Consider the following 26025-nt stretch of genomic DNA (forward strand, 5'->3'; position numbering starts at 1 on the left):
TGCAAGATGTATGGAGAATATAGGAGCCATGTTCAAACATCATAAAAGGATAAAACACATGACAATGTTTCACATTTGATTTTCTTCATTTTACTAAAAGATGTCAATAGCAACAATAATGTAAAATCCTCTTTGAACATATGTAAATATGCTAAAAAAAAAAATGCTGCTTATGGCTTGTGCCATCTCCTTTGCCATGATAACAAAAATGTGAAATATAATTAAAAATTCATGGAGTGGCATAGTTCTTACCTGTGCCAGAGTCATGAAGATGATGGGTATAACTATACAGAATGCACCCATAGCTCGGCCATATACCAGGAAGACTTGTCTGGAGATCTGTACAAAAAGTTTTTAAGAAGACATAGTCGAGCCACATTAGGGTGGTGTAGGAGGTATCTGTGAAGTCATGTGCCAGCACATCACACATTACAAGCAATATAGTACTGTATAGTAAACCCCCGTACAGTGTTAGGGATACCGTATGGCAAAATCTTTTACGGTACAATAAAAAATAATAGGGTGTATGTAAAATGCAAGAAAATCTCTATGGGATGTGTCATAATGCAAAAATATAATCCAAGAAATGTGTAAATCACAAAACAAAAAAGGCACCACCTCATGCTATGTGACTCATGCTCTCACAGGGCAATTTTTGACTGTAAAGGACATGATTGAATGACATGAAATTAATTTGCTACGAGTCAAGCTGTGATACAAAATATTCATAAAAAATACATGTTCTCTCTCTTTCTCCCCTCACAACCCAACCTTTCATTTTTCCTCTGTCTCCATCATTTACCCACATTTTCTACTTCTCTCCTCTTAACACTGATGAATGCAGTTGCCACATGCACAGTAGACATACCATATAGAAAACTGTAGAGAATAAGGACATGTGCCTGTACTCTGCAGTAATCTTAACATTTTCAGTGCCTGATGCTGTATATTCCGTCACAGAACCAAAATACGGAGTACTGTATGCGGGATGAAGCAAATAGGCATCAATAATTTAACAATTTGTAGAAATTCCATTTTTTGTCCAAATACTATGGGACTTTTTTTTAAAATGCATGCCAATTTCTGTCCATTCTCTGTATAACCCACATGGCATCCTGACCCTGCCGTGTGGGCGCCCACCCACACTGGAGGCTCACTGTTCTCGTTACCTTGTTCGTGACAGCCATGGCCTTCCCTCGAGTCAAAATATTTCCCCATTCTGGTTATTTTATCTCAGGGATTTGTTATTACTGGCTTTATAAACACTGCAAATTGACTTCCAGATGGATACTGATCAAGAACAGAGCCAACCCATGATGAAAGCATTGAAAGAAATACGTACAAGGGAAAGGTTATGGGGTGGGGTTTTCATCGAAAGCATAGAAAAGCAGGACTTGTATGTTCTTATATGCAAATATCCCTCCTCGGCATTCTATTACGAACAATTTGAAACCAAAATGAATGACGTAGCATGAAAATTTAGATCAGAAAGCTTAAAAAAATTTCATTAACACCCCACAATGTAAAGTTGCTGATGATTTACATAACTTTTGAAATATTAATACTGTACAGCTGAGGCTATAGACACCCCACCCAAAAAATTACAGATAAATGTGTATACTATAATATTCTAAATTATGTCACATTTGTCAGAATTTGCTCAGAATTTTACTTAATATTAAGGACTTCATATATTTGGATTATTATTATGCTACTTGTACTTAGATACAGAAAGATCAAACATAATGTCAAGGTAGATGTATTATTACTCTAATGAAGTTTACCCTCAACCTAATATTTCTCTAAAAGTTTTGGCAGACAATATATGAACATAAATATGGATGTAAAATTAGATTAACAATAATCTGAAATCTTAAGTTCACTTGGTAATAAATATAAAAATAATTGACGTAAATAAGCAAAACTTACTTTGCCTGTCTCAGCAGTTTCTTCATCAACTAGAATTTGGCCTCTTTTGATAGAAGAGTTACAATCAACAAAATTGTATGCCGGAAGATCCACAGCTACTGAAGATGTTGATCTGCTTATTGTCGAAGTCATGCTACTGTCATTAGAAACATTGTCAAACTGCTGAGATGAGCACGATATGTTACGAAGAAATATTGGCAAGTCATTGTTATTAGTAGCAATGTTATTGTGGTTGTTGCATATCTGGCTGTGCTTGGTAAATATGTTGCAGCTATTTTCTGTGTGTGTGGTAGGACTCGAGGCAATTTTTTGGCTTTTATCTGTCTCACTGACAGTCCGATGTCTTCGTCCATTTTCAAGTTCCCTGAAAGCATAAACTAAATTTTTACATCTCTCCTGAAAAAGTCTGCTGCAATTCTTTCCCATGAATATAATGAACAGCCCAGTGAACATAATTTTCATACATGAAAGTGTAGAGACAGAGAGGTCGCTAGCTTGCAGCTCACCTGGTAATGTTTAAGGAGCTCCTCCTGAGGGACACCTGCTTGATGAGTTGCTTCCCTCCTGAAACCTCTTCAAGTTGATCACACAGCTCCTCCAGCTCTGAGGTGAATTCATTCAGTTTAGACCATTAAACACTTTGCATTTTATGATTTAAAATAGCAGTAGATGCAGAACATAAGGACTCATGGCAGAAATAACTACTAATTCGATGATTCATTACAATTAATTTGTAACTTTTAGTTCTGCTAGAGGTTTTGCTTATAGTGCTTATACCATTATTATAATCTTCGACAGGATTTTTATCCATTTCTCTCATATACACAAATAACAAATACTATGATGCTGCTTCCTGACTGCCCAGAGATTTTCAATGAGCACCTTAAAAATAAAAAGATAACAAATTCATAATAATTATAAAGAATTTTGTTCAAATTAAAAAAAAAATAACTGGGCAAGTACAGGGTATAAATTTTAATACTGTGAGTGTGTATATTTTCAAGGAGTCATTTGTATGTAATTTTCAAGGGGTCATGTAAAATATTTGTCGAGATTGCCCTAGGGAGATGGGGGTAAAGGGGGAAAAAAAATAAGGGTGAGGAGAGGGAAGAGCAGTAGAGGATTGGGAAAGGGTGGGAAAGGGAGGGATAGGGGAAGAGGAGGGGGGTAGAGGGGAAAAAGACATAACTAAATGGCTTCCAGAACCAAAAAAAAAAAAAAAAAAAAAGGTACTGCTGCCCTACAGACGATGAGTCGCAATAACGTGGCTGAAGATGTGATGACCAAACCACACATTAGAAAGTGAAGAAACAGCAATGTTTCAGTCCGTCCTGGACAATTATCAAGTCACGTGAACGATGAGGGAAAGGTACAGGCAAATAAATAAGGTAAGAGGAGCAGGCAAGATAAACAAGGTCAGAGGCGAGGAGCAGGTAAGATAAACAAGGTCAAAGGCGAGGAGCAGGCAAGATAAACAAGGTGAGAGGCGAAGAGCAGGTAAGATCACGATGAAAGGTAATAACAGGATGTAAAGTAATAATGACATGAAGGTAAGAATGGGATGAAGGTAAGAATAAGAGGAAAGGTAAGGAAGAGGATGGAGGGCTCTAGTCAGATCACATTTATTAAAAAGATTAGAGCATTTAAGGGTGTACTGTGAAAGGGAAGAGTCAATAGCAACAAAGCTAGGACTAAGGTTCACGTTAGGCATGCTGTGTATCGGAACCGATTCTACAAGATGGTATCTATGAAGAGAAGAGACAGGAAAAATGATTTTAGAAGACCAATCTATAGGATGATTAACCCTTGCACTGCTCACCTATTTTCGGCAAAAACGTCTTGGTGCCATTGTCAAGGACATATTTTTGTTATTTTCACAAATGTTCAGGAAAATTTAATGTCAAAATGTTTCCAAAGTCAACTATTTCCATTTCAAAACACAAATAGTAATGAAAACATTAAAAAACATTAAAATATAGCCAAATTAAAAAACAAAAAGCACAACTCTCTGAGCGCCTAAAGGCGCTTTGCGCAGTGCAGTGGTTAAGAGTCCCTAACATGACAGAAGAGGGCATTGTTTATGTCTGCAGACTTAACACTTCTTTTGTGTTCAGTGTACGGCCAGTTTCACAAAAGTATTAGAGAGGACAAGACGAACAGGAAATGGAGTAGACATCTGCAGCAATTGGAGCAGGAGCAGCAGTGTGTAACCAGATTATTACAAAGTGTTAATTAATTTGTTGAAAGGTAAGTTTTACATCAAGAAGACTAAGTGTTAGTGAGATTTTTGAGTTCAGATATGAAGGCACAGCACAATATTATTAGAGTTCAAAACAGGTTTGGGGATGAAAGAAATTTAGATTTGCTCGAGATTAGGCACAGTTTATAAAATGTAAGGGACATTGCAAGTACTGTCTCATCTCAAGTTGTCTGTATCTGTCTCTCATCTGAATCTCATCTGTCTCATCTAACGGACCCCATCTCCAACACACTGCTACACTAACCTTCCACTTCCTCATTATCCATGGAACTGAAGTGCTGGAGAATGAACTGAGCAAATTCTCCACCAGAGGCCACTAACTGAGTGTAGGCTCCTTTCTCCACCAGCCGCCCATCCCTCATCACCAACACTGTGTCTACTTGTGGCAGGAAGGTCAATGCATGTGTCACCAATACTCGTGTCTGTTGACAAGAGTAGTACCATTAAGGTTTTTTTTTATGAAATGAAACCAATCAAGCATTGGAGCAAATGAGGTGGCCCCCCAAGAATTGAATATAATGAAACACTACTTTCTGGATGAGTCCCAGTGGCTCCCTGAAGCTAACTACCCAGAGTCCACTGGAGTGGACCGTCCTTCCACTGGATCTGCGAGACATTTGGTCGAGCTGAGGTGGACCTCTTCATGTTGGTGTGGAACCAATATCTTCCCTCCTATGTGGCTCTATTCCCAATTGTGAGGCTCTCACAGAGGATGCTGTTGACTGGCCTGGTCAAGGTGGAGGTTAACCTTTCTCCCCAAATTCAGTTGCTGCTTTGGGTTCTGTCCAATCTGGTGTTGTCTTCAGGGAGGGTGATCCTTGTTTTACAGTTCCCCTTCACCCCCTAATATCTTTCTTAAAAGCTATGTTTTTTAATGTTTAGCTATTGTTTTAAATGTTTTTAGCTATGTTATGTTTAAAGCCAAAGCCAGCTTTTCAAACAACCTGTGAGTCACTGGTTCTACCTCAGTGGACACCTTGTTAGTTGACGCTGTTTCATAGAACACCGTTTCCAAGGCTCATATTCATCAAGTCGTCTGCAGTGTCATCAAATCTAGCCATCCTGTGGTCTATGCTCAGGCTGATGATGCAAGCTTGATGCATTGGCTTCAGTCTTCATCTAAAAGTTAAGAGCTGATATCTAGGCTCAGGGATTTTGGCACTAACAGGGTTCTGGCAGCTCAGTGTTTGGTTAATATTCTTGGTGCCAGCAGGTCGTGTGTTGCTTTGGGCTGTCTCTCACAGCCTCGATTCTCTTTGTCCTAACACATGCCATCTCTCCTCCTCCCTAGTAAATTCCATTTTAGTTCTGTGGTTAGCTAGCTTACATGGAACCACTGGGGGCTTCCCTACAAAACCTAGTATTCAATGTAATGAAACTTTTCTTCCTGGATGAGCCACAATTGTTCCCAGACTCCCTCCCTACTAGGAGGGAGAGTCAGTCGGTTCATTGGTAGGCTGTTTATCAGCATGCAGAAGTTGGGCTGCCTGGTAGTGGCACTTGGTACTAAGAGTTTCGCACTAATTTTGAATGTTTCTCTTGTTCTGTGTGAATCACTTGTAGAGCTGTTTGAACTTTCTGAGGCATTCAGTCTTGTTAACCCTCCAGTTGTCTAAAGCCTTGCTGACTTTCTGGATGCTTTTCCCAGTGTGGTGGTAAATTGTCACTCACTCTGTGCCTCTGCGAGAGGGCCAGGTTGTCTCTGGTCCGCAGTAGGCTGAACAGAACTCACATCTGATGCAAGTTATTTGCATGGATCAATCTCAGTGAGATAGCTTCAGGGAGCCACTGGGTTCATACAGAAAGAGGCATTTCATTACATCCAATTCTGGGTTTATCGTAAAAAAAATTAGCCATTTAAATTAATTCAGACAGGTAATTTATATAAAATATAGAAAAACAAAGTGGTGAATTAAACAAAGTTTAATTTTTAACCTTCATTTAACCCATTCTTGAACTTTGAATAGTCCCAATTACTCTTTACAAAAACTAAGTTACATCTGTAAGTGAGGCTAAAGGCTAAAGTAGTGATATTACCTTATGCTTCAGCACCCCGTGAGGACCTATGACATGGTCGAAGATGTGCCTGCCCACATGAGAGTCAACAGCACTGAGCGGGTCATCAAGGAGGATGATACTGGCATCACTATACACCGCCCTTGCTAAAGCCACCCGCTGCTTCTGGCCACCACTAACATTGATTCCCTGAGGGAAGAGGAGATAATTGATAAGTCTTAAGTCTGTAAGTCTTAAGCAGCTTAAAAATTTTGGCAACTCACTAAGTACTAAAGTCAAATGAAACTATTAAAATTTCTGGAACTAAAGCATGCCATGCTATGTCACATCTGAAAAAAAATTAATATTATTGCAAAACATTAGTTAAAACTCCCCTTTTACTTTTTGGAAAGCGAGTGTGACATTTAAATTTGTCCACCATTTTTTTGATTAGCCAACCACCTATGTGACTTGTTTATGCCTCCACTGAGGAAGGCACTCAGAAAGTCAACAAGATAAAAACCATTGATGGTTTTAAGCAAGACTTCATCCTCAAGAAACAGCTATAGAACTCCCCTACAATGTAAATAAACTATTGAAAGTTTACGAAACTAGTGCCAGCTCATTTGCCTCACCACCTCCTGCCCACATTGGGGGTAGGAGGGAGACAGGTCACGGTCAGCCAGCAGTCCCAACGGCAGGATGACGAATGATGCAATACCCCTGATGGCCTGGCATTTGAGGGTTATCTGCCAAATTATGTTTCGAGTCTTGAGAGCTCAGCAGTTGTCTGTAAAGCTTTGTTGACTTTCTGGATGCTTTACCAGTGAAATGGCAGAATATTATTTGCTCTCTATGCTTCATGTGAGGGGAGGCAAAGTTTTGGCTCAAGTCCCCGATAGACCTAATGAACTCATGTGACTGGTAGATTGGAGTTACAGGCAGCCACCATGGGGAATCCCCATAAAAGCATTAACTTTAAGCTACTGTAAATATGAAAATATGGTGTGAAAAATGTATCAATGCATAAACAACAGCAGATATACTGTAATGTATATAAATTACTAAACACAAACTGAAGTTCGTAGTTAGAAATGACGAAATGCTACAATGCATCAGTATTTAAAATTAATTATATTTATTAAAAACAGTTAAAACCTTTTATTCTGTTCACCTTTGACATTAATCATTGACAAGATGACAGGTGTTATATGAGACACATTTAATGACTATATAACATTAATTTTAACATGTGAAGAACTGCTGATCTCAAAAGATGCTAATATAGAATTATTGTATTGAATTCCCACAGAGGTTGGAAGATGGCAAAATGACAAACTAGAAAAAAAACATGAGACAGCACAGGAAGGTGAGCTGAAAAGAGGGAAGAGCAGACACATCAAAAAGAGAAAAGCAGATGCCGAGAACCAAGAGTGGCGCACATTCTCACCTTCTCTCCAATCTCCGTCATGTCTCCAGCTGGCAGCATATCAATATCGGCCTGCAGGGCACATGCCTTCACCACCTGTTTGTATCGCTTCAGTTCAAAGGGCTGACCCCAGGTGATGTTGTCTCTCAGAGTTGCATTCTGTAGCCATGCTTGCTGTGACACATATGCTACACTTCCCTGCAGGTAGGATAGGTGTTAGCAGGTGGGTGGAATAAATCTTAGCAAATGGGTGGAATGGATGTTTGCAGGTGGGTGTGAAGTTGGTGTTAACAGGTGTGCAAGATCGGTGTTAGCAGTTGAATGGGAAAGTGTTAGCAGACGAGTTGGATAGGTATTAGCAGGTGGCGAATGAAGCAAGTGTCAGCAGATGGTGAATGGGACTAGTGTTAGTTGGCAGCAAGTGGGTGGAACAGTAGCAATAGCAAATGATAATGGGCTGGACAAGTATTAACAGGTGACAGGAGTTTGGTATAGGATAGGTATGGTATTAACAGGTGATGGAGTATATATATATACAGTATATATATAACATATTAGTTGGTTGTGGGTGGAACAGGTGTTAGTAGGTTGTGTTGGGGGACAAAATGTTGTCAATAAGACATGTACTAGCGCATGGCTGTTAAACAGGTTAGGTTATGCATAGAGGACAATGCATGTGTTTGCATTCTAAATATTAAAATAATGAAAAATTAATACAACAAACGAAAAATGTGATACACAAAATTATATAAAAATAATAGTATAAAATCAGGCTGTAAGTAAATTAAAAATAACTCCGGAAGTCACTCAATTGCTCCCTTAGCTAAAGACTCTCCTGACTCCAGGAAAGACCTTTGCTTAGTTAGGCACACTGACAGTCCTGAATCAGCATATAAAGAAGCTTTTCATACTGCCTGAACTGGGTTATACTGATGCAAGCAGGACATCACAAATTTGTCAAACCAGTCCAGATATAACTATCAGAAGCACATTTCCCCAGAACTTCTGAGTGTTTTGTAATGGCACATAAACTTGCAAATAAGAGAGTGAATGTGTGTGCAGTGTTATAACCGCAAAAATTGTTTTACAATTAACTGTAAATAAACCATTTTGGAGTGCATATTAGTGACATGAATATATTTTGGTGTATCAGTGTTCTGCACGTTTTAGGACAGCTGCAATCGACACCCCTAGTGCATAATGTAAGTGAAAAAGTGAAAAACATGTCAGCAACAGTGAAATATAAACAAAAATAATTATTCACAGCAACTCCATCCACTTGAATGTCTCACGTGACCTACCCCGAGCACGCACTCCAGGAAAGATCGTGAATTGGTGACGTCACTGCGAAATTTCATCGCTCCATCACAGGTAAAGTAACTACGCATTTTATTTTTTTATCATGGAAGACATTTCAATAATATTAGAACAAATTCTGAATTTTGTTTTTCTTGTGCACAGAGAGTTTGTTAGGATTACAAAAGAGAATTCCCTAATGGATACAGGTACTAGTAATACCTGTATCAAAGAAGTGTTTTGACATTAGTGATTTGTGGATACATGGCAAGGTGTCTTCCTAGGAGCAGTAGGATATGACATGGCAGTTTGTGAATATTCCTGCTGCTGCATCCATGTCAAATGTTCACATGTCTTGCCTAAGCATAGACTGGTCATGGGCCAATGGAGGTTCCTTGTCTTTAAGAGCAACCAAGTAGCATAACTCAAATTATAACAATAATAATGTAGTCAATCATAATAAATGGGGAAGTAAATTGTGTAAAAAAAAAATAAATGAATTTACCAAATAAACAGGAATATACATTCAGTACTGAATTGTATAAGTATGAAAATATTTTAGTAAATCAATCAATAACTATAATTATTTAATAGCTTCCCCAACTATATAATTTCCATATTTACATTGACGATGACTTTCCCAGCATCCTTTCTCATTTCACCTAACAGAGCAGAGATGAGGGAGCTCTTGCCTGCTCCAACAGGCCCCACCACTGCTACCAACTGCCCCTTCTTCACCTCCAGCTCCACCTGTTGGAGAGACCAGTTGGCCTTCCCTTCCTCTCCTTCCCAGCTGAACTGCCCACCACGCACCACCACCAAGCCACCTGAGACAAAGAGGGGCACATAGTCATGTATTGCACTCATAAAAAGTGATCAGTGACAAGGCAAGGGAAGATTATTCAACCAAGACTTCCTTTACCATTGCCTTGTACTATAAAAAATCTATGGTCAAATACTAACATATGAACTGACTTGCTAGTCAGTATTGCTGTGAATTTTTCCTTTCATTTTTGGGAACATTTCCTTTCATCTAATGCCTCTGTTCACCTAGCAGTAAATAGGTACCCGAGAGTTAGTCGGCTGTTGTGGAGTTGAATCCTAGTGAAGGACAGTAGTTACACCTTAGGGGGAGGAGGAGGGATCTCAATATAAGCCTAAAGTCTATATGTACACAGGATGCCTGTGCCCAGCAAAATTATTATTAATTATTACTATATCAGAGGTGTAAACAAAAATGTAAAACTATTTTTTGTGAAGAGAATGGTGGAAGACTGGAGCAGGCTCCAGGATGTTGGAATATGTACCAAAACTACTTGTGTAAACATTAGATAAGATTAAAGTAGTTACTCAATTGGTACAGTATTTGTATTTTCTTATGAAGTCACTAATTATGAGCAGTATTTTGGACATACCTTAAGATTATGAGTGAATAAATTTGTACATTTTTAGAGTAATCATTCCTTGTAATTAGGTAATTACACACACTTACAGGTTGAAGGTTCAGAGCAAACAGCTTCAGGATCCAACTCTCCCATGTTCAAGAACTTCTGCATCCTAGTCTTGGACACACCTGCCTGTGGGGCAGGAATGTATAAGATTTGGATGGGAACACATTAGTGGTATACATGGAGGGTACACCTTGTATGCACTGCAGTTCAGTATATGTAAAGACCTTGATAAAACAGATGACAAAAGAATAGAACTCTAGATGGAATTTGAAAACAATTTGGTTCCCAAGAAACCTTCGTAATCCGTATGTACAGTATGTCTAAATGATCAATAAGACCTCAATTCACCAGACACTCGCTGTAGCCATACTCACAAACATTGCCCTCCCAGTCAAATAGAACACGTTGAGTCGTGAAACCCCAGGCATGGAGACTATTGGCGAGATATGGATACTTTGTAAAATAGTAAGTAATGTAGTGTTATCAGAGCTGAATAAGTTACAGATCATAGCATTGGATTTTATATAGTCTGAAGTTAATCTCTCTAGTTTCCAGTGGTGGTTTAATAATGCTTGTTAGAAGAAATATAGAGTAGTGGTCTGTAGTCCTCTCAGGTAAGGTTTCCTATAATGAGGTTGTTTCTTCAGATTTCTCCCTTCAAACCTTCTGAATCTCTCACCAGTGCTTCTAAACCCCTTTTCTCAACCCTACCTGCATTCCCAAAGTTTACCCTGCATTGGATTACCATCCAGATTTCTCTGGTTAATTACAGGTATCATTCCTGGATGATTGCTTTTTAAAATTGTTGAAATTCCTTAAGCTGTTTTAACATGTAACAGAAATGGAAACATATGTACCTGAATGAGCTGGGAGATTACATTGGGCATCTGTATGATGGGCAGACGCAACAGGTTGAGGAGAGCAATAGAGACGAAGGCCTTCTGGGAATCCAGCACATTGTCATCAGACACTAGCAGATACGTGGTGAATGTGGCAAGAGCTACCTAAAGGAGGAAGACATTATAGCATACGATTAGCAGTCAGCGTTAAGATTAGCACCATAAAAATGAATACAAGTGAGGAAAATTTTGTGAAGAAATTATAATTTTCAGCTATAAGAAAAGATACCAAAGCATGAAGTGGGTGGGAGAGCACTTTGGTTTAGCATGTCACTGAGGTGAACAAAGTTATCATTCTCATTTTGGCTAAGAAGGCTGTCTTTATTGTTTTGTGGCTAAGAAGGCAGTTTTCATTGTCAAAAAGCATGTCTTCATTGTGTTGTGGTTAACCAGTGTCCTTTGAAACTAGATTTCTGGCAATAACATCTTACTCTCTCACCTATACATATGAAACAATCTATACTTGCCATATATGGGGTGACACTGAAGATGAAAGAGTTGAAGGTCTGCAATATAGCGAGCTTCTTAAGCAACGAGACCTCCTTATTCCTCACCTCCTCAGCCTTTTCAGCAAATGAGGCCTCCCACGCATACAGCTTCAGTACCTGCACAAGAAACACAGAGTTGAAAGAATCGTTTTCTGTCATCCTCTCTCTCTCTCTATTTTCTAAACTGGGACAAAGTTTCTTGCTTTTTCTGTTCTATATTTTAAGTTTATATCACTGCAATCATTAAAACCTATAAAGAAATCATATCCCAAAAAATACTAATTAATGTATGTCCACTAATTTAAAATAGAGTATTTCCCTAGGATTTTATTATATAAATAAACAACTGCTTTGTATGTGACCTACTCTATACATAAGCATTTGATTTGTCATAAGACAAAAACATGACAAAAATGGCAAAAATTCTTCTCATATCATGGATCTTTGCAAAAAAGTAATCATCCTAAATACCCCTATACTGTTTATGCATAAAGTTGAAACTTCCTCCACAATAACTTTTTTAAATACAGTAAAAAGTATTATTACTATCATATTAGTTTTGAAGGATTCAAATCTTTCTTATGGATTTCCTGCCTCAATTCCTCTAGGCTTCAAGTTTTAATATCATGAAACCACCATCTCTACTGGCCTGAATGAGGGCAGGAAGCCAGTGGATTGTCAAAAGTCTCCCATTTATCCTAAGGATTTTATCCCACTAGATTTTGACCTGCAGAAATGTTTTGCCATTTACAGCTTCGGTAGGTAGGTGGTTCCATGAACTTATAACCCTATGGGCGAAAAATATCTCCTGTAATCCTATGCATGAAAAAGTAGCTCCTGTTTTCTGTCCTATATTTTGGCTTGTTAGCTTAATGCCGTTGCTCCTTGTATGTGTTACATTTGACTTTTAAAAAAGTGGTCTGGATTAATACCTCTAAATTGTTCAGTATTTTAAAAATTTCAATATCTGGTTTGCAGTGTTGCTAGTCCTGTGGCCCTCAACAGTTTCTGGTATGAGAGTCAGCTTAGTTTTAGAATTATTTTTGTCACCCGGTGTTGAACTTTCCCCAAAGCAGATATGGCTTTCTGAAGATGAGGTCTTCATGCATAGACACAGTAGTCTAATTGGGAACCTACCGGAGATTTCCACAGTTGAATAACTATTTTCTTATTTTTGAAATCAAAGGTTCATTTGACTATTCCCAGGATTTGGTTGACATTCTTTTTACTGCAGCTCCCATTTATCAGTACAGAACTAGTACAGTTGTATATCCATTTAGATTTAAAAGAAATATCTTCCATCTTACCTTGATACCATTGATGATCTCACGGGCCATCTTACCTTGATACCATTAATGATCTCACTGGCCATCTTGACTCTCTTGTCTTTGAAAGTCATAGCTTTTGCCTGCAATTCCTTTGACCTCTGGACGATCACACTATTAATGGGGATGATAAGCAGCAGCACGACCAGACCTGCTAGAACTGACGGACCTGTCACACCAACATATAATGATTAGGAACCTTCTGTTTATGCATATTATTCTCACTGTCCCAGTACCTGTCAATCTGGTTTTCATTCTGTGCCTCTCTTTCAGGGTCTTCTTTGGTCTGTGTAGCTTGTACCTGTACATCATGTCCAAGTGAAAATGGAAAAAATAAAGAGGAGGAATAGGCTATCAATATCCACATTAATTAAACAAAAATTTTGATTAAATTAAAAAAATTGATGAATATCATCTTTGATAGCATATCTCATGTTACATTAATAATATAAATGCCTCTTCTCTTTTGTTATGAACAATATTACAAAACATTAGCCAATGTCACCTTAGCCAATGACTGGCCATACATCCCCCCCAGGAAGCAACCTACAATAGTTGACCAACTCCCAAGTACCCATTTATTGGCAAATTAACAGAAACAGAAATCTTTTAGGGGACTGATGTGGAACATTCAGACTATCACAAGTCGAGCCTGGCCTCAGGCCAGGCTCAGGGAGTACAAGAACTCCCAGAACCCTCTCCAAGTATGCTCCAGGTATCAGGGGCTAGATTCACAAAGAAGTTATGCAAACACTTACGAACCTGAACATCTTTTCTCAATCATTGGCGGCTTTGTTTACAATTATTAAACAGTTAATGAGCTCGGAAGCACCAGGAGGCTGTTTATAACAATAACAACAGTTGATTGGCAAGTTTTCATGCTTGTAAACTGTTTAATAAGTGTAACCAAAGCTATCAAAGATTGAGGAAAGATGTACACGTTCATGAGTACTTGCGTAACTGCTTCGTAAATCTGGCCCCAGGCCATTGCTCTATCAGCTAGACCTGGAGCTCTTTTTTTTTTTTTTTTCTCTTCCAAGTTTGAAACAAAGATTATTCAGGATAGTGCAAGATGAGGTTTCACGTCTCTTTTTCTGCAGCTTTGACAGCTAAGGAAATTTTTTTTAACCCTCAAAACGAGTGGCAATCATCAAAATTGTCACCTTGCCTATACACCAATAATAATAATAAAATACTGTAAAAATAATAATAAAATAAATAAGTAATAATAATAAATAATTTTAATAATTTGTTCTTATAGAATTATACATTTTTGGAGCTATTTAATTACATCATACATATTCAAAGCATCCATGTTATTTCATTCTTCATTACCGGCTGCAGTCCTCTTTACGTATACAGTAATGTTATGCCTAATGCTCTTGTCTTCACTTTTCTGAATGGAATGTGGTATCCTGGGAGATGGATCTCCCTTTCTATTACCTCTTGTTCCTATTTTTCACTGATATCAATTATGTCAGGACTCTCAACCTCAATATATGTGAACAATGTCCGATTTATTCATTAAACTTTTGTAATTTGTGTAGATACATTTTAAACTTGTGATGTTTCTATGGAGCTGAGAGATTGGGCTTTCTATAATGACTGGCATTTTATATGCAGTAATTTAAATACTTTAAAATATTTCAATTTTAATGATCGTCACTGTATTGCGAATTATATGTAATCCTCTTTTGAGCTATGTATGGGAAGTGTATGTAATTACTTAAGTGTAATTATCTAAGTGCAGTCACAGGACGGGAGCCTGTAACTGCACAGTATATATAGTTGAGTCTCTCCACTCTGAGGAACAAAGAGATCAGCGGTGTATAATCTGTGCTACATAAGAGCCCAAAGTAGTCTGTTTTGCCATAAATCATAAGTGATAATTGATTAACTATACTGTTTTGATCCATTTCTTATGTTTGCTATACTATAAATGAAATTGCTTGTTTAAAATTTGTTTCAAATCATTTCACAGATTAACTGAAAATATATTCTTCTACTTGTGCATATTATTATGTATATTTAACCCACTTAATAGTGCATTGTAGGTACAGTATTAGTGTTTTTATTTGTCTCTTCGATTAGAAGATTAGTGCAGATGAGGAGTTAAAATAACGTGGATGAAATATGTTGACCAAACCACACACTAGAAAGTGAAGGGACGACGACGTTTCGGTCCGTCTTGGACCATTCTCAAGTCTATTGTGAATCGACTTGAGAATGGTCCAGGACGGATCGATATGTTGTCGTCCCTTCACTTTCTAGTATGTGGTTTGGTCTACAAGATTAATTATGATTAAATACCCTCTCTATATTATAATATACATTACTTTCCTCCCTTACCTTATATAAAGTTCTCCCTTTATATCACATTAAATGTCTTCCCTCATCCTCATATATTGCATTTTGCACGCTTATTATTCTGTTATAATGTTCTTTTGGTGTTCGTTCTGACTTGCAGTGTAAAGCACTTCATACTTTTTTCCTACTCCTGTATCTTGATCACCTGACCTCTCCGTATCTTTTGCTTTGAGTTTGAGTTTTGAAGTTACAGTAATTAAATCTTTTAGTACGACTCAATTACTTGTAACTTTCTTCTTGTTTAACCATGTGGTCTGGGAAAATGTAAATGCTGTTTTTCCCATCCAATTGTTCTACAGTATATATTTTTTTTTAGTGTGTCCCATCTATAAATGGGACACATTTATGTGATGTTATGTGATGGTTATGTGTATTAAATTTCCTCCGGTGTATCTTACATCTCTACCTAGAAAAATGTTTAGATCTATCTTGCATTTAAAATTTTCTTGCATTTCTTCAGTTATTTGTTTATTGAAGTTATCCACATCAATTCTAATGGAGCTTCAAATTAGTGATTACTAACCAAGTTTGGACCAGAGGAATCCAAGGGAGACAAGAACGGAGATAGGTGCCCCAAAGAGGCTGGAGAGATGAAGACATGTATCACCGATGGTTTGGGCATCCACTGCCATCAAGTTTACAATCTGACCCACTGTCGACTCTCTTCGGGCTGAACCAGATAGCTTAAGTGCCTGGAGAGAGGAAAATGATGATAGACAGTGGATAGACAGTGCAGTAGAGGCATGATTTGTTCATAGAGCATTTCCCCACCATCTCCCTTTTGATCCCACTAACAACAGTTGACTTATCACCGAGACAGATGCTTACCTTGACGTAGACAGTGCACATGAGTGCTGACCTAACCCTGACTGTGAGAATGGTAGCAATGTTGAAACACATGTTCCTAATGAGAGATGCAAGCTCGCAGGTGAAAAAGAGTGCCACTGCATACAAGTAACCATGCCATGCTGCCTCTTTCTGGTCAGTGACGAAGCCAATCAAGAGACTGTAAGAAGAGAAATAAACAGGGAATGTGAATGAAAATATTTTGAAAGCTTGGGAGAATGGGATTAGTGTTTTTTTTTTTTTTTTGCATTTTACAAGGAAAAGATATACTGTATACAGTACTGTCCATTATATTATTTGTGTTATTTATTTTTATTTGGTTTATCATCCCTACTACTGGCAGAAGTAAATGCTAAATTATTGCATGGGCAAACTGAACTGGAGCCCAGGAATCCTGAGGTTCAAAGGCTCACCACTAGCCAGTGACAAAAACTTTTTCATTGCTTACCACATAATTCAGTCAATAGTATAATAATCAACTGAATGCCATTCAGCTCAGTGCCATTTAATTAAGTATTTCCGGAACTGACAGGCAAGAGCTATGAGAAGTTAAGAGGCATTAAATATGCCAAAAGTAGAATATAGAAGGAAAAAGAGGCGATACGATCACTACCTACAAAATAGTAATGGGAATCGACAAAATTGATTAGAAAGAATTCTTGAGACCTGGAACGTCAAGAACTAGAGATAATAGATTTAGGTTAACTAAACAAATTTACCAGATATATAAGAAAATTCACTTATACAGAGTGATAGAGGATTGGAACAAGTTAGAAGGTTGTGGAGGCCAAAACTGTCAGTGGTTTCAAAGTGTTATACGACAGTGTGCTGGAGGGACACCATGAGCGTAGCTCTCATCTTGAAACTACAATTTGGTAATTACAGCATCTTCCTGTTTGAAAACCATACTGTCTTATTATATCATTTCTCTCCAGGTATTCTATCTGTCTTGTTTAAAACAAAATTGTAATGTTTGTGTAGAATATACAAAGTGTGGAGCAAATGCCAAAGGAATTAAATTGTATCACTTTCGTATAGTTTGTGGAGTGGAAATTTTAACTAGTATATTTTATGTCTAATCCAATTATTTAATTTTGGATTACCCCAAATGTATAGAAGATCAATAACTGTAGTGTTGTTTTTTGTGGTGTTCCCTAGTGTATGAAGAGGAATTATTGTTGAATTGTGTAATTCTGTTTTATGCTTGTTTTCGGTTTTAAATGTGATTAATAATTATAATTCCTACCTGGTATTCCTTCCAGTGGTTGCTTTAAAGAAATTAATGTACCCATAAAATTAATATCTGATCAATATATATGTTTATTTTATAAATTAAAAGAAATTTGTAATAATTCTCAATTCTTAAGTAAAATATCTTTAATAAACTAGGTTAACATAACATCTCTTCAAGAAGGTCTTTTTATAATTACCCCTTGGAGCTTTTCTATGTAAGGCTTGGAGTATATATGTTGACCCATTTTTTTTGGGTGAAAATAAGAAGGACAAGTCCCACACTCAATAGAGGTACATAGTATTTACTTAAGATTACTGTTATTGATTCTTGGATTTATTTGCTTTAATTTTTCAAAGCTCCATCTGAACATTTTTATGACATGGTATTTAAAATATGAATGTAAGTAAGCTTTCATTTACCTTAAGTGGACACAGAACGTTGCTTTTCTTATGAAATATGTCTAGCAAGGGCTTGGTGTGGACTGAGTTAGGTGGAGGTTGGTGGTAAGCAAGCACGAAGGACCCACCAGAAAGAGGCATTTCATTACACTTAATGCAGGGTATCCTTTTACCAAGGAGAAAGTGTATATACTCACCTAAGGAGCTGGGGTGTGACAAAGTTAAATGCCACCGACACTATATTGAGGAACATTGACAGGAACAATGGCCACTTGGTCATGTTCCAAAGCCCACGTAGTATTGACACCTGTGTGGCCTGGCATGACCCCATTATTGTTACACTTCTCTTGTTCTTTACAATGTAATTCGTAATGTCCATCTTGGGCTCTGTCTTCTCATAAGAGTTGCATGATCCTTCGCCTCTTCCTCCTCTGAAATTAAACAATGTACTGAAGTGGAAGCATTACCTTAGCTGAATATCTTACGCATTTTGATAAATAGATAACAAATAAGAACAGCATTTGTGGCCAATTTCAATTTTTCATATTCACAACCCCGAACGAGGCACGGCTTCCCTGCAGTGATAACGTAATCATGTAACAATTGCTGTTAGTAGCTCACAAGCCTACTAAAATATTGCAACCCAGATGATCAGACACCATCTGCAAGAACTTACATAAGTCCTTGAAAACTTTGGCCTTTGTTCTGGCAATATTTTTTGTATTTATTGGTAGGAGGTTGAAAAGGCAAAGGCCTCTAATGTTCACACAGTATTCAATACTTAAATTGTTCTATGAGGGCACTGATAATGGGAGGCAAGTGTTCAGATCAGGGACAATTGGGGAGTTAAATCTGGATGGGTATAGGGGGTGTTGGGTTGGATAGTGGGATGGTGGTACTCCCTAGTTGTAGATTCCTTTTACAATTTTAGTAATCATATTACTATATGATTATATAGTAATCATATGTAGTATATAATAATTATTATAATACCAATTGTTGTATTTAATATTTATCACTCTTCCTTCTTCTTGGTCTTGAAGGAGGCCGGCCTCTGGTGAAAGAGGGCTGTGACGATCTTTGTCTGCAACCCGTAGGTGCGGGACCGGGACGTCCACCTCCCGAGGGTCGTGCGACCCAGGCTCTGCTTCAGGAGGTTGGGCTCGTTCATACCCTTGATATGGTTCTTCTCTGGCCACGTCCACGGCGGTCTCTGGGGCTGGAGGTCCCTGTGCCTTTTTTCACTAACTTCGAGGTCAACCCTGGAACTCTCAGTTCCTGCGACGGCGCTGGAACCAATCGTATTGGCATATGCCTTTCCATTGGAGACTTTCAGCACCGTGGAGAGGGGGGACCTGCTGCCTGGATAACAGCTTCTCCCCCCGAAACAACCTACCCTGGCTTTGTGCCCTGGTGAGGCCACTCCAAACCTCTAATGTCGGCCAATCTAGACCAGGCCGACACCAGAGCACAACTCTAGTCTCCCGAGACTGATGGATGCATACTACTATATGTAGTAATCACATTGCCTCTTTTCCTTCTATTTTCTAGTTTTGGCATATTTAACACCTCTAGCCTCTCTTCGTAGCTCTTGTTTATGAGTTTCAAAAGCCATTTCATAGCAAGCCTTTGCACCTTTTCCAGTTTACTGATGTGCTGCTTGAGATATGGACACCATACAACTGCTGCATATTCAAATTTTGGTCTCAAGAGTGCAGGTGAAAATAATGAGAGAACTGCTTACAATGGGGGTTGGAAAAGCATCACATATGTTGATTAGTTGATAGGCAGAACCAGTAGTTGAAGCTTGATCCCCATAATGACAGCAATACACATCAACAGACGTGACGTGTATTGCTGGAAGGAAACCATGGTAATTAACACTACAGTATTGCGTAAGGAAACCAAGGTAATTAACACTACAATATGTAGCTTACATTGTATTAATTAGAGTTTTAATCCAATGTGAGCATTTTTTTTTAGCCTATGACAGGGTTTAATGGAGATAGTGTTAGGTCTACAATTTTACCTGTCTGTAGAGTGCAGCCAAGAGCGATAGACGCGTATTGCAGAGTTTTCAGATACCACATCCCACAAGTCCTGGAAGGTGAGTGGTTGCTGCCACCCAGCCCAAATAAGGGGACCAGACCAAAAGAAGAAGAGCCGACTTACAATTGAGGCATTCAACTCTGGACTGGGTTTCTGAAGCAAAGAAGAAATAAAATATATTACTGTATATAAATATTATATAAATATTATATATATATATATATATATATATATATATTATATATATATATATTATACATATATATATATATATTATATATATATATATATATAAATTTTATACACACATGTCATTTTTTTAATATACATGTTAGCTAACTTCTTGTTTAGTACTGCCTACATCAAACCTTTAAACAATGTAACGTATTATTTTAAGTTATGCAGGAAAAAATGGTAGAATATTAGAATGGATAAAACATTGATTAAAACTAAGAAAGCAAAGGGTTGTCCTAAATGGAAGTAAATCTTCCTGGAGAAGGGCTACTGATGAGGGGTACTGATAGGTTTCATCTTGGGGCCAATCCTCTTTTTGCCATATAGCCTTACAAAGAAATCTATATGAACTCCAAATACTGTAATAGGAAGACTGGCAAATACGCTTGTTACAGTCCCACCAATTCAAAATAATTGTGCTGGTCATTGAGTGTTCCCTCTCTTGTTTGAAGTGTATCTTTAGAATTTACATGTGTTCTGTATTTCCAGTTTAACATACTGCACATGTACTGTAAATAAAGAAGTAGGGAAGGATCTGTTTATTTTCATTATTGCATATATTTTAATTTTACACCTCTCCCTCCCTCCCTCCTCACAGAGCAGCAGCTACAAGTTCAAAAAGTCAGAATGTCACAAAACAGAAGATGCTTTTTCACCCACAGTGCTATAAACCCATGGAACTGCCTACCTGCTGAAGCCATAACTTCCAAGACATTACTGCAGTTCAAAATCCAGTTGCAAAAAATTATCAAAGTATAGGGAGACCCCCCTGACAAGCCACCAGCTTCCTGTCCCCATTGAGGCCAATATATTGATGGTGTCCCCCAGGTAAAATTAACTAAATTATATTTTCAGCGTTCTTAATTTTTAAAAACTTACCTCTGTCATGGCCATCTTCTGAAGTTTGGATGGGGCATCACAAATGCAGTTGGTGATGAAAAGTACCATACTGCTGAGATACTGAACCATGAACGTAACTATCAATGTGGCCGGTACTTTGCGGTTCTGATGAATAAACAAGCCGTTAAGTGCAATAGCCGAATTACAGTACTAATTAGGTACTGTGTGCAAGAGAAAAATATTCAGTGAAGGTTCCAATAATACAGTACTGAATCTATCATAATATTTTGTTTAAAGTATTTAATTTCAATAATGGCAATAGAGCTGTTGACAAATGCCAACACCAATTATCACGTGATTATGGTAATAGTGATGACAATACAGTAGTTGTAACTGTGATGGTAATGGTGGTGACAGTAGTGATAATTATGGTGGTTGTAGTAGTGCTGTTATAGCCGATGAGAATGATGATAAAGCCGACATCTCATTATAGTGATGACGATAATGGTGACCTACCCCATGCAAGACGGAACTAATTGTGGTGTAGAGTTGGGGTAGTCCACACAGCACCATCAATAACCAAAACAGCCACAGAACAATGCTATTCCGTTCACTGCGCCTCCTCCCCACTAACACAAGTGTTAGATGAATTACCTTGGGTAAAAGATTTAGTAGAGAACACGAGTGTATAAAGATGTTTTGAGAAGAGATATATTACAGACATAAAATTTTTGTTTGTCACCTTAACCTTTAAAGTTTGGCTATAGTCATATGTTGATCCCTGGGGTAATGCAATTATCATCATATGTTGATTTTGGGTGCTGCAATTGGGTGCATAATTAATGAACCAAACTTAATTAGTCATCATCTGATTTTTATACAAATTATGTAAATATGGTTATAATATATCGATATGGATATACTAATGGAAATAATCTAGACATGAAAAAATCTGCTACAGTTTTTATTTACTGTACTTAAATTTAAATTCTCCACTGTTCAAGTATCATATGCATATACTCTTGCATAAATCAATTATAATTATTATTACTTATGGCTCCCCACCCATTAATATATAGAGTAAAGAGAGTGACATCACACGACCCTGTCATACACCTGCATAATATCACAGCATTTAATGTACTCTTAACACCATTAATTTTTACATCTGCACCAATTCCTAGATAGAAAGAATTAAACAAAACTCTGCTAACTTCATACATGTTTAAACAATCCTTCTCAATTTACTGTCATATGATTTTTTCATGAATAGCTAGAGAGAAACACTGTACTAACATGATTAGCTAGAGGGAAATAACTGTTTAAACATGGAGAGGTATAGACGGAAACATTACACTGAACATATATATACTTTAGGTAGAAAAAAGTTATGAATTGAACACAAGAAGAATAGAAAGAAAGGCAGAGACAGATGGACAAACTTAAATTATATCCAGAAATTGCTGAATCTTCCTTGACATGCACAATTCTTTATAATATGATAGATCTACACTGTTTTAACATTTCCTTTTGAAATGTTCCTTACTCAATCAAATCTACGAGGAAGGGTCTGGGGTCCACACACTGTACCTGCGTTAGAAGGAGAACAACAGAGGCCAGATAGTCTGCTGGGGGCACGACTATGGTCTCCTCCACCCATGCCCAGACAACTTCCACTCCTGCTGTCACCAGCATCAACACTGACACCATCTACAGGAAAGATGAACAGTTGAACTATGTGGCAATACCATTCTATATGGCATGACTGTGGGGTGGTGTCAGAGTAGGGTGGCATGGACTGACTATTAGGTGGTATAAGTGACTGTTGGGTGTCATCCAGGATTCTAGGTTGGCTTGAGTGCCTGTTGGGTGGCATGAATGACTGAAGAGTGGCATGTAGGATTAAAGGGTGGCATGAGTGCCTGTTGGGTGGTATGAATGACTGTATGGTGGTATAATTGTAGGGTGACATGAGTGACTGTAGGGTAGCATGAGTAACTGAGGTATTACCATCATGGGGTGACATGTGTGTTAATCTGTAGGATGGTGTGACTGGAGTAGTGTCATTACAGGGCAACATGAATGACTGTAAGGTGATGTAATTATAGTACAGTACAGTGTGACTCGTGGCATGATTGATAGAGTGACTTGTTAAAGGGTGTTCCTTAATCGAGATGGTGTGGCTGTGGGTTGGAGTGACTGATGGTATGACTGTAGGAGGGAGTGACTGTGTGGGGCATGATTATAAGATGGTGCAACTGCGGGATGGTGCGACTGCAGGATGTGAATTAAATACAGTAGTTTAAGTCTGATAATCTAATACATTTAACAGAAAGAGTTCATTTATATTATACATAAGAACAAATCATACTGCTGTTGTTGATGAACAGTGTCCTCACCAACTTGGTGTAGATGAGAGCTGTCCATGGCAGAGGGTCCAGAGGTCTTCTTTTGAGGAAGGGTAGGTATAGGATGGTGCTGACCCACAGCAGAAGGCAGGGAGTCCACACCAGCACTGTGCGTTCGACACAACTCCCAAACTCTGGCACCCGACTCTCCCACGCGGCACTCACATTCTGCAGGAAATATAATTTCAAGAAGGGGTCCTGGAGGTCTGTTTAAACCAACCTACCTGAATTGATTCAGTCCTCACATGCCAGAGGTAAGTTTGTTTCAACAAACAGGGGGAAGCTGCATGGGGGTACTTAAATTTGAAGTAAAAAACATTTGTGTGGTGTGTATATGTGTATGTAACAAGATAAAATTATGTAGATAACACCTTAAAATGGGGAGTAAATGTGGTGTAGGACATGGTTATTCAAACTATTTTCCTGCAAGCCAGATAAATCACATATAATTCATATAATATCCTCATGAATCTATAACTATGCTTAGTCTGATACTGTCTGGTAATATAAAACAATATAAGGAAATTCTTCATAATTAATCAAATACTGTATACACAAAATTTACCTCTTCATTGTGATTGTCATTACAGTATAATGCCCATTTATTTATATATTTATTTATTTATAAGTTTGGTTCAACAATGAAGGAAAATAATGATGGGAAAATGTTCTGGATACAATGATAGCTGGTTCATTGGGACATCTATAATATATATATAATAACCATTATTAGGACTAGGAAGCCCCTACAGATTAACAATAGATTTGCCTCTGGATGCAACAGTTGCCCAACTCCCCCGTACCTAGGTGAAGAGAGGCATCAAGGGAAACGAAACATGTTCATCCATTTCTTCGTGATGGTACATGCAGTTTGCATGTACAGCAGTTTATGCTCCCGATGATTGCACCCGTCCATTTCTGTCCTGCCCGGGGTCCCAGCTATATAGGGATACAAGTTATTATGGTTGCTCCTGGTGATTTTAGGGCGACGATGTAACTAGAGGAATCTAATTCGAATGAATCAATAAAACGGCCTGCAGAAGAAAACTGCCTAGCAGAGCTAACTACCTGGCACGACCCGAATACCCTATACTAACGGGGTGAAAATATCTTGCGCTACCTCATCACTTTGTGTGTATTTTACCTCAATAAACTTATTTCAATTTCAATTTTTTTTTTTTTTTTTTTTTTTTTTTTTTTTTTTTTTTTTAGATAAAGATAAATACCCTATAGATAAAGATAAATATAGATATAGATAAATACCCTATACCCGCCCATTTGATACCCGGTCATACCCATTTGATACCCGGTCATGAAGATATAGATAAATACCCTATACCCGCCATTCACAGGGTAACAATCCCGGCAGTGAAAGGCAGGGGTTGTTGCCCCCTAATAGGCGGTCCGTCTAATTACCACAAGCTACACAAACTTCAGAAAGCTTCCTGGCAATACGTTAGTAATGAATAAATATGATATATTTACTCATTTTTTTTTTTTTTTTTTTTTTTTTTTGAGATATATACAAGAGTTGTTACATTCTTGTACAGCCACTAGTACGCGTAGCGTTTCGGGCACGTCCTTAATCCTATGGTCCCTGGAATACGATCCCCTGCCGCGAAGAATCGTTTTTTCATCCAAGTACACATTTTACTGTTGCGTTAAACAGAGGCTACAGTTAAGGAATTGCGCCCAGTAAATCCTCCCCGGCCAGGATACGAACCCATGACATAGCGCTCGCGGAACGCCAGGCGAGTGTCTTACCACTACACCACGGAGACTCATTATAATGTTGGTGCTGAATGTACAACACGAAAAAACATAATTTTAATCTGAAAAAGTATCTTTTTGTAAAGAAATTAGGCGAAAATAAAATGCTGGTGACGCCAAATCAAGTCGACGATCCAAGCATCGGTTAGGTTAGGTTAGGTTTGGTTAAGTTAGGTTAGGTTAGGTTAGGTTAGGTTAGGTTAGGATTGGATAGGTTAGGTTAGGTCAGCCTAACCTATCATATTTATTCATTACTAACGTATTGCCAGGAAGCTTTCTGAAGCTTGTGTAGCTTGTGGTAGCTTGTGGTAATTAGACGGACCCCCTAATAGGGGTAACAGAGCAGAACAGAGGAGCCTTCATGGCATGGCGGACCCCTGCTCAATTCCCGACGAACAAGCAAGAAAATTTGTCAACAGCGCCTGTGACCCCGTGGCGATATAGACATGGCAACCATCCGGGCACGTGAATGAAGGTGCCTTAAGACAAAACATAACCCAACAGGCAGGAAAATAAAATATTTAACGGCGACCACCCCTAGACAAGCACAAATCAGGCGTCCGCACAGCTCCAGGTACAGCGACTGCCAGACCTCGTTCAGGGTTGCCAGATCCAAATTGGTAAAAGTAGCGAGCTGACGGTCTCAAAGTAGCGAATTTGTAATAAGAGTAGCCCAATTTTTTGTTTAGTGACTGATATGGGTTTCAAAGTAATCTATTATGATATATAGAGTACATTAAACGATTTTAATTGTTTATTAACATTATCTCTACATATATATATATTTAACCAATATGATAATAGGAT

At 38.1% G+C, this 26025-nt stretch overlaps 1 protein-coding gene across 15 annotated transcripts in view; it reads right to left on the reverse strand.

Annotated features, from left to right (window-relative positions):
• The window catches only part of LOC123745766 (ATP-binding cassette sub-family C member 3), a 58189-nt gene that overhangs the window by 26560 nt on the left and 5604 nt on the right, over positions 1-26025 (reverse strand). For 13 of the 15 annotated variants that reach the window (XR_011225739.1, XR_011225738.1, XR_006771407.2 and 10 more), the window contains exons 3-21: positions 23440-23616; positions 22631-22750; positions 21557-21694; positions 21080-21205; positions 19947-20119; positions 18115-18348; positions 16268-16445; positions 15963-16131; positions 13090-13241; positions 11727-11864; positions 11218-11364; positions 10402-10486; positions 9534-9736; positions 7635-7811; positions 6227-6394; positions 4434-4611; positions 2436-2532; positions 1930-2293; positions 253-339 (exon numbers count right to left, since the gene is read on the reverse strand). Coding sequence is in view for 5 of the 15 variants with exons in the window: in XM_045726646.2 (XP_045582602.1) it covers positions 253-339; positions 1930-2293; positions 2436-2532; positions 4434-4611; positions 6227-6394; positions 7635-7811; positions 9534-9736; positions 10402-10486; positions 11218-11364; positions 11727-11864; positions 13090-13241; positions 15963-16131; positions 16268-16445; positions 18115-18348; positions 19947-20119; positions 21080-21205; positions 21557-21694; positions 22631-22750; positions 23440-23616 (3111 nt within the window). In the remaining 10 variants the exon portion in view is untranslated. Of the gene's footprint in view, positions 1-252; positions 340-1929; positions 2294-2435; positions 2533-4433; positions 4612-6226; positions 6395-7634; positions 7812-9533; positions 9737-10401; positions 10487-11217; positions 11365-11722; positions 11865-13089; positions 13242-15962; positions 16132-16267; positions 16446-18114; positions 18349-19946; positions 20120-21079; positions 21206-21556; positions 21695-22630; positions 22751-23439; positions 23617-24251; positions 25818-26025 lie in introns of those variants that run through there. The other 2 variants (XR_011225742.1, XR_011225741.1) reach the window with 2 other exon arrangements.

This window comes from Procambarus clarkii, chromosome 88 (genome assembly GCF_040958095.1).
Source record: "Procambarus clarkii isolate CNS0578487 chromosome 88, FALCON_Pclarkii_2.0, whole genome shotgun sequence".
In the NCBI taxonomy this organism is placed as follows: Eukaryota; Metazoa; Arthropoda; class Malacostraca; order Decapoda; family Cambaridae; genus Procambarus; species Procambarus clarkii.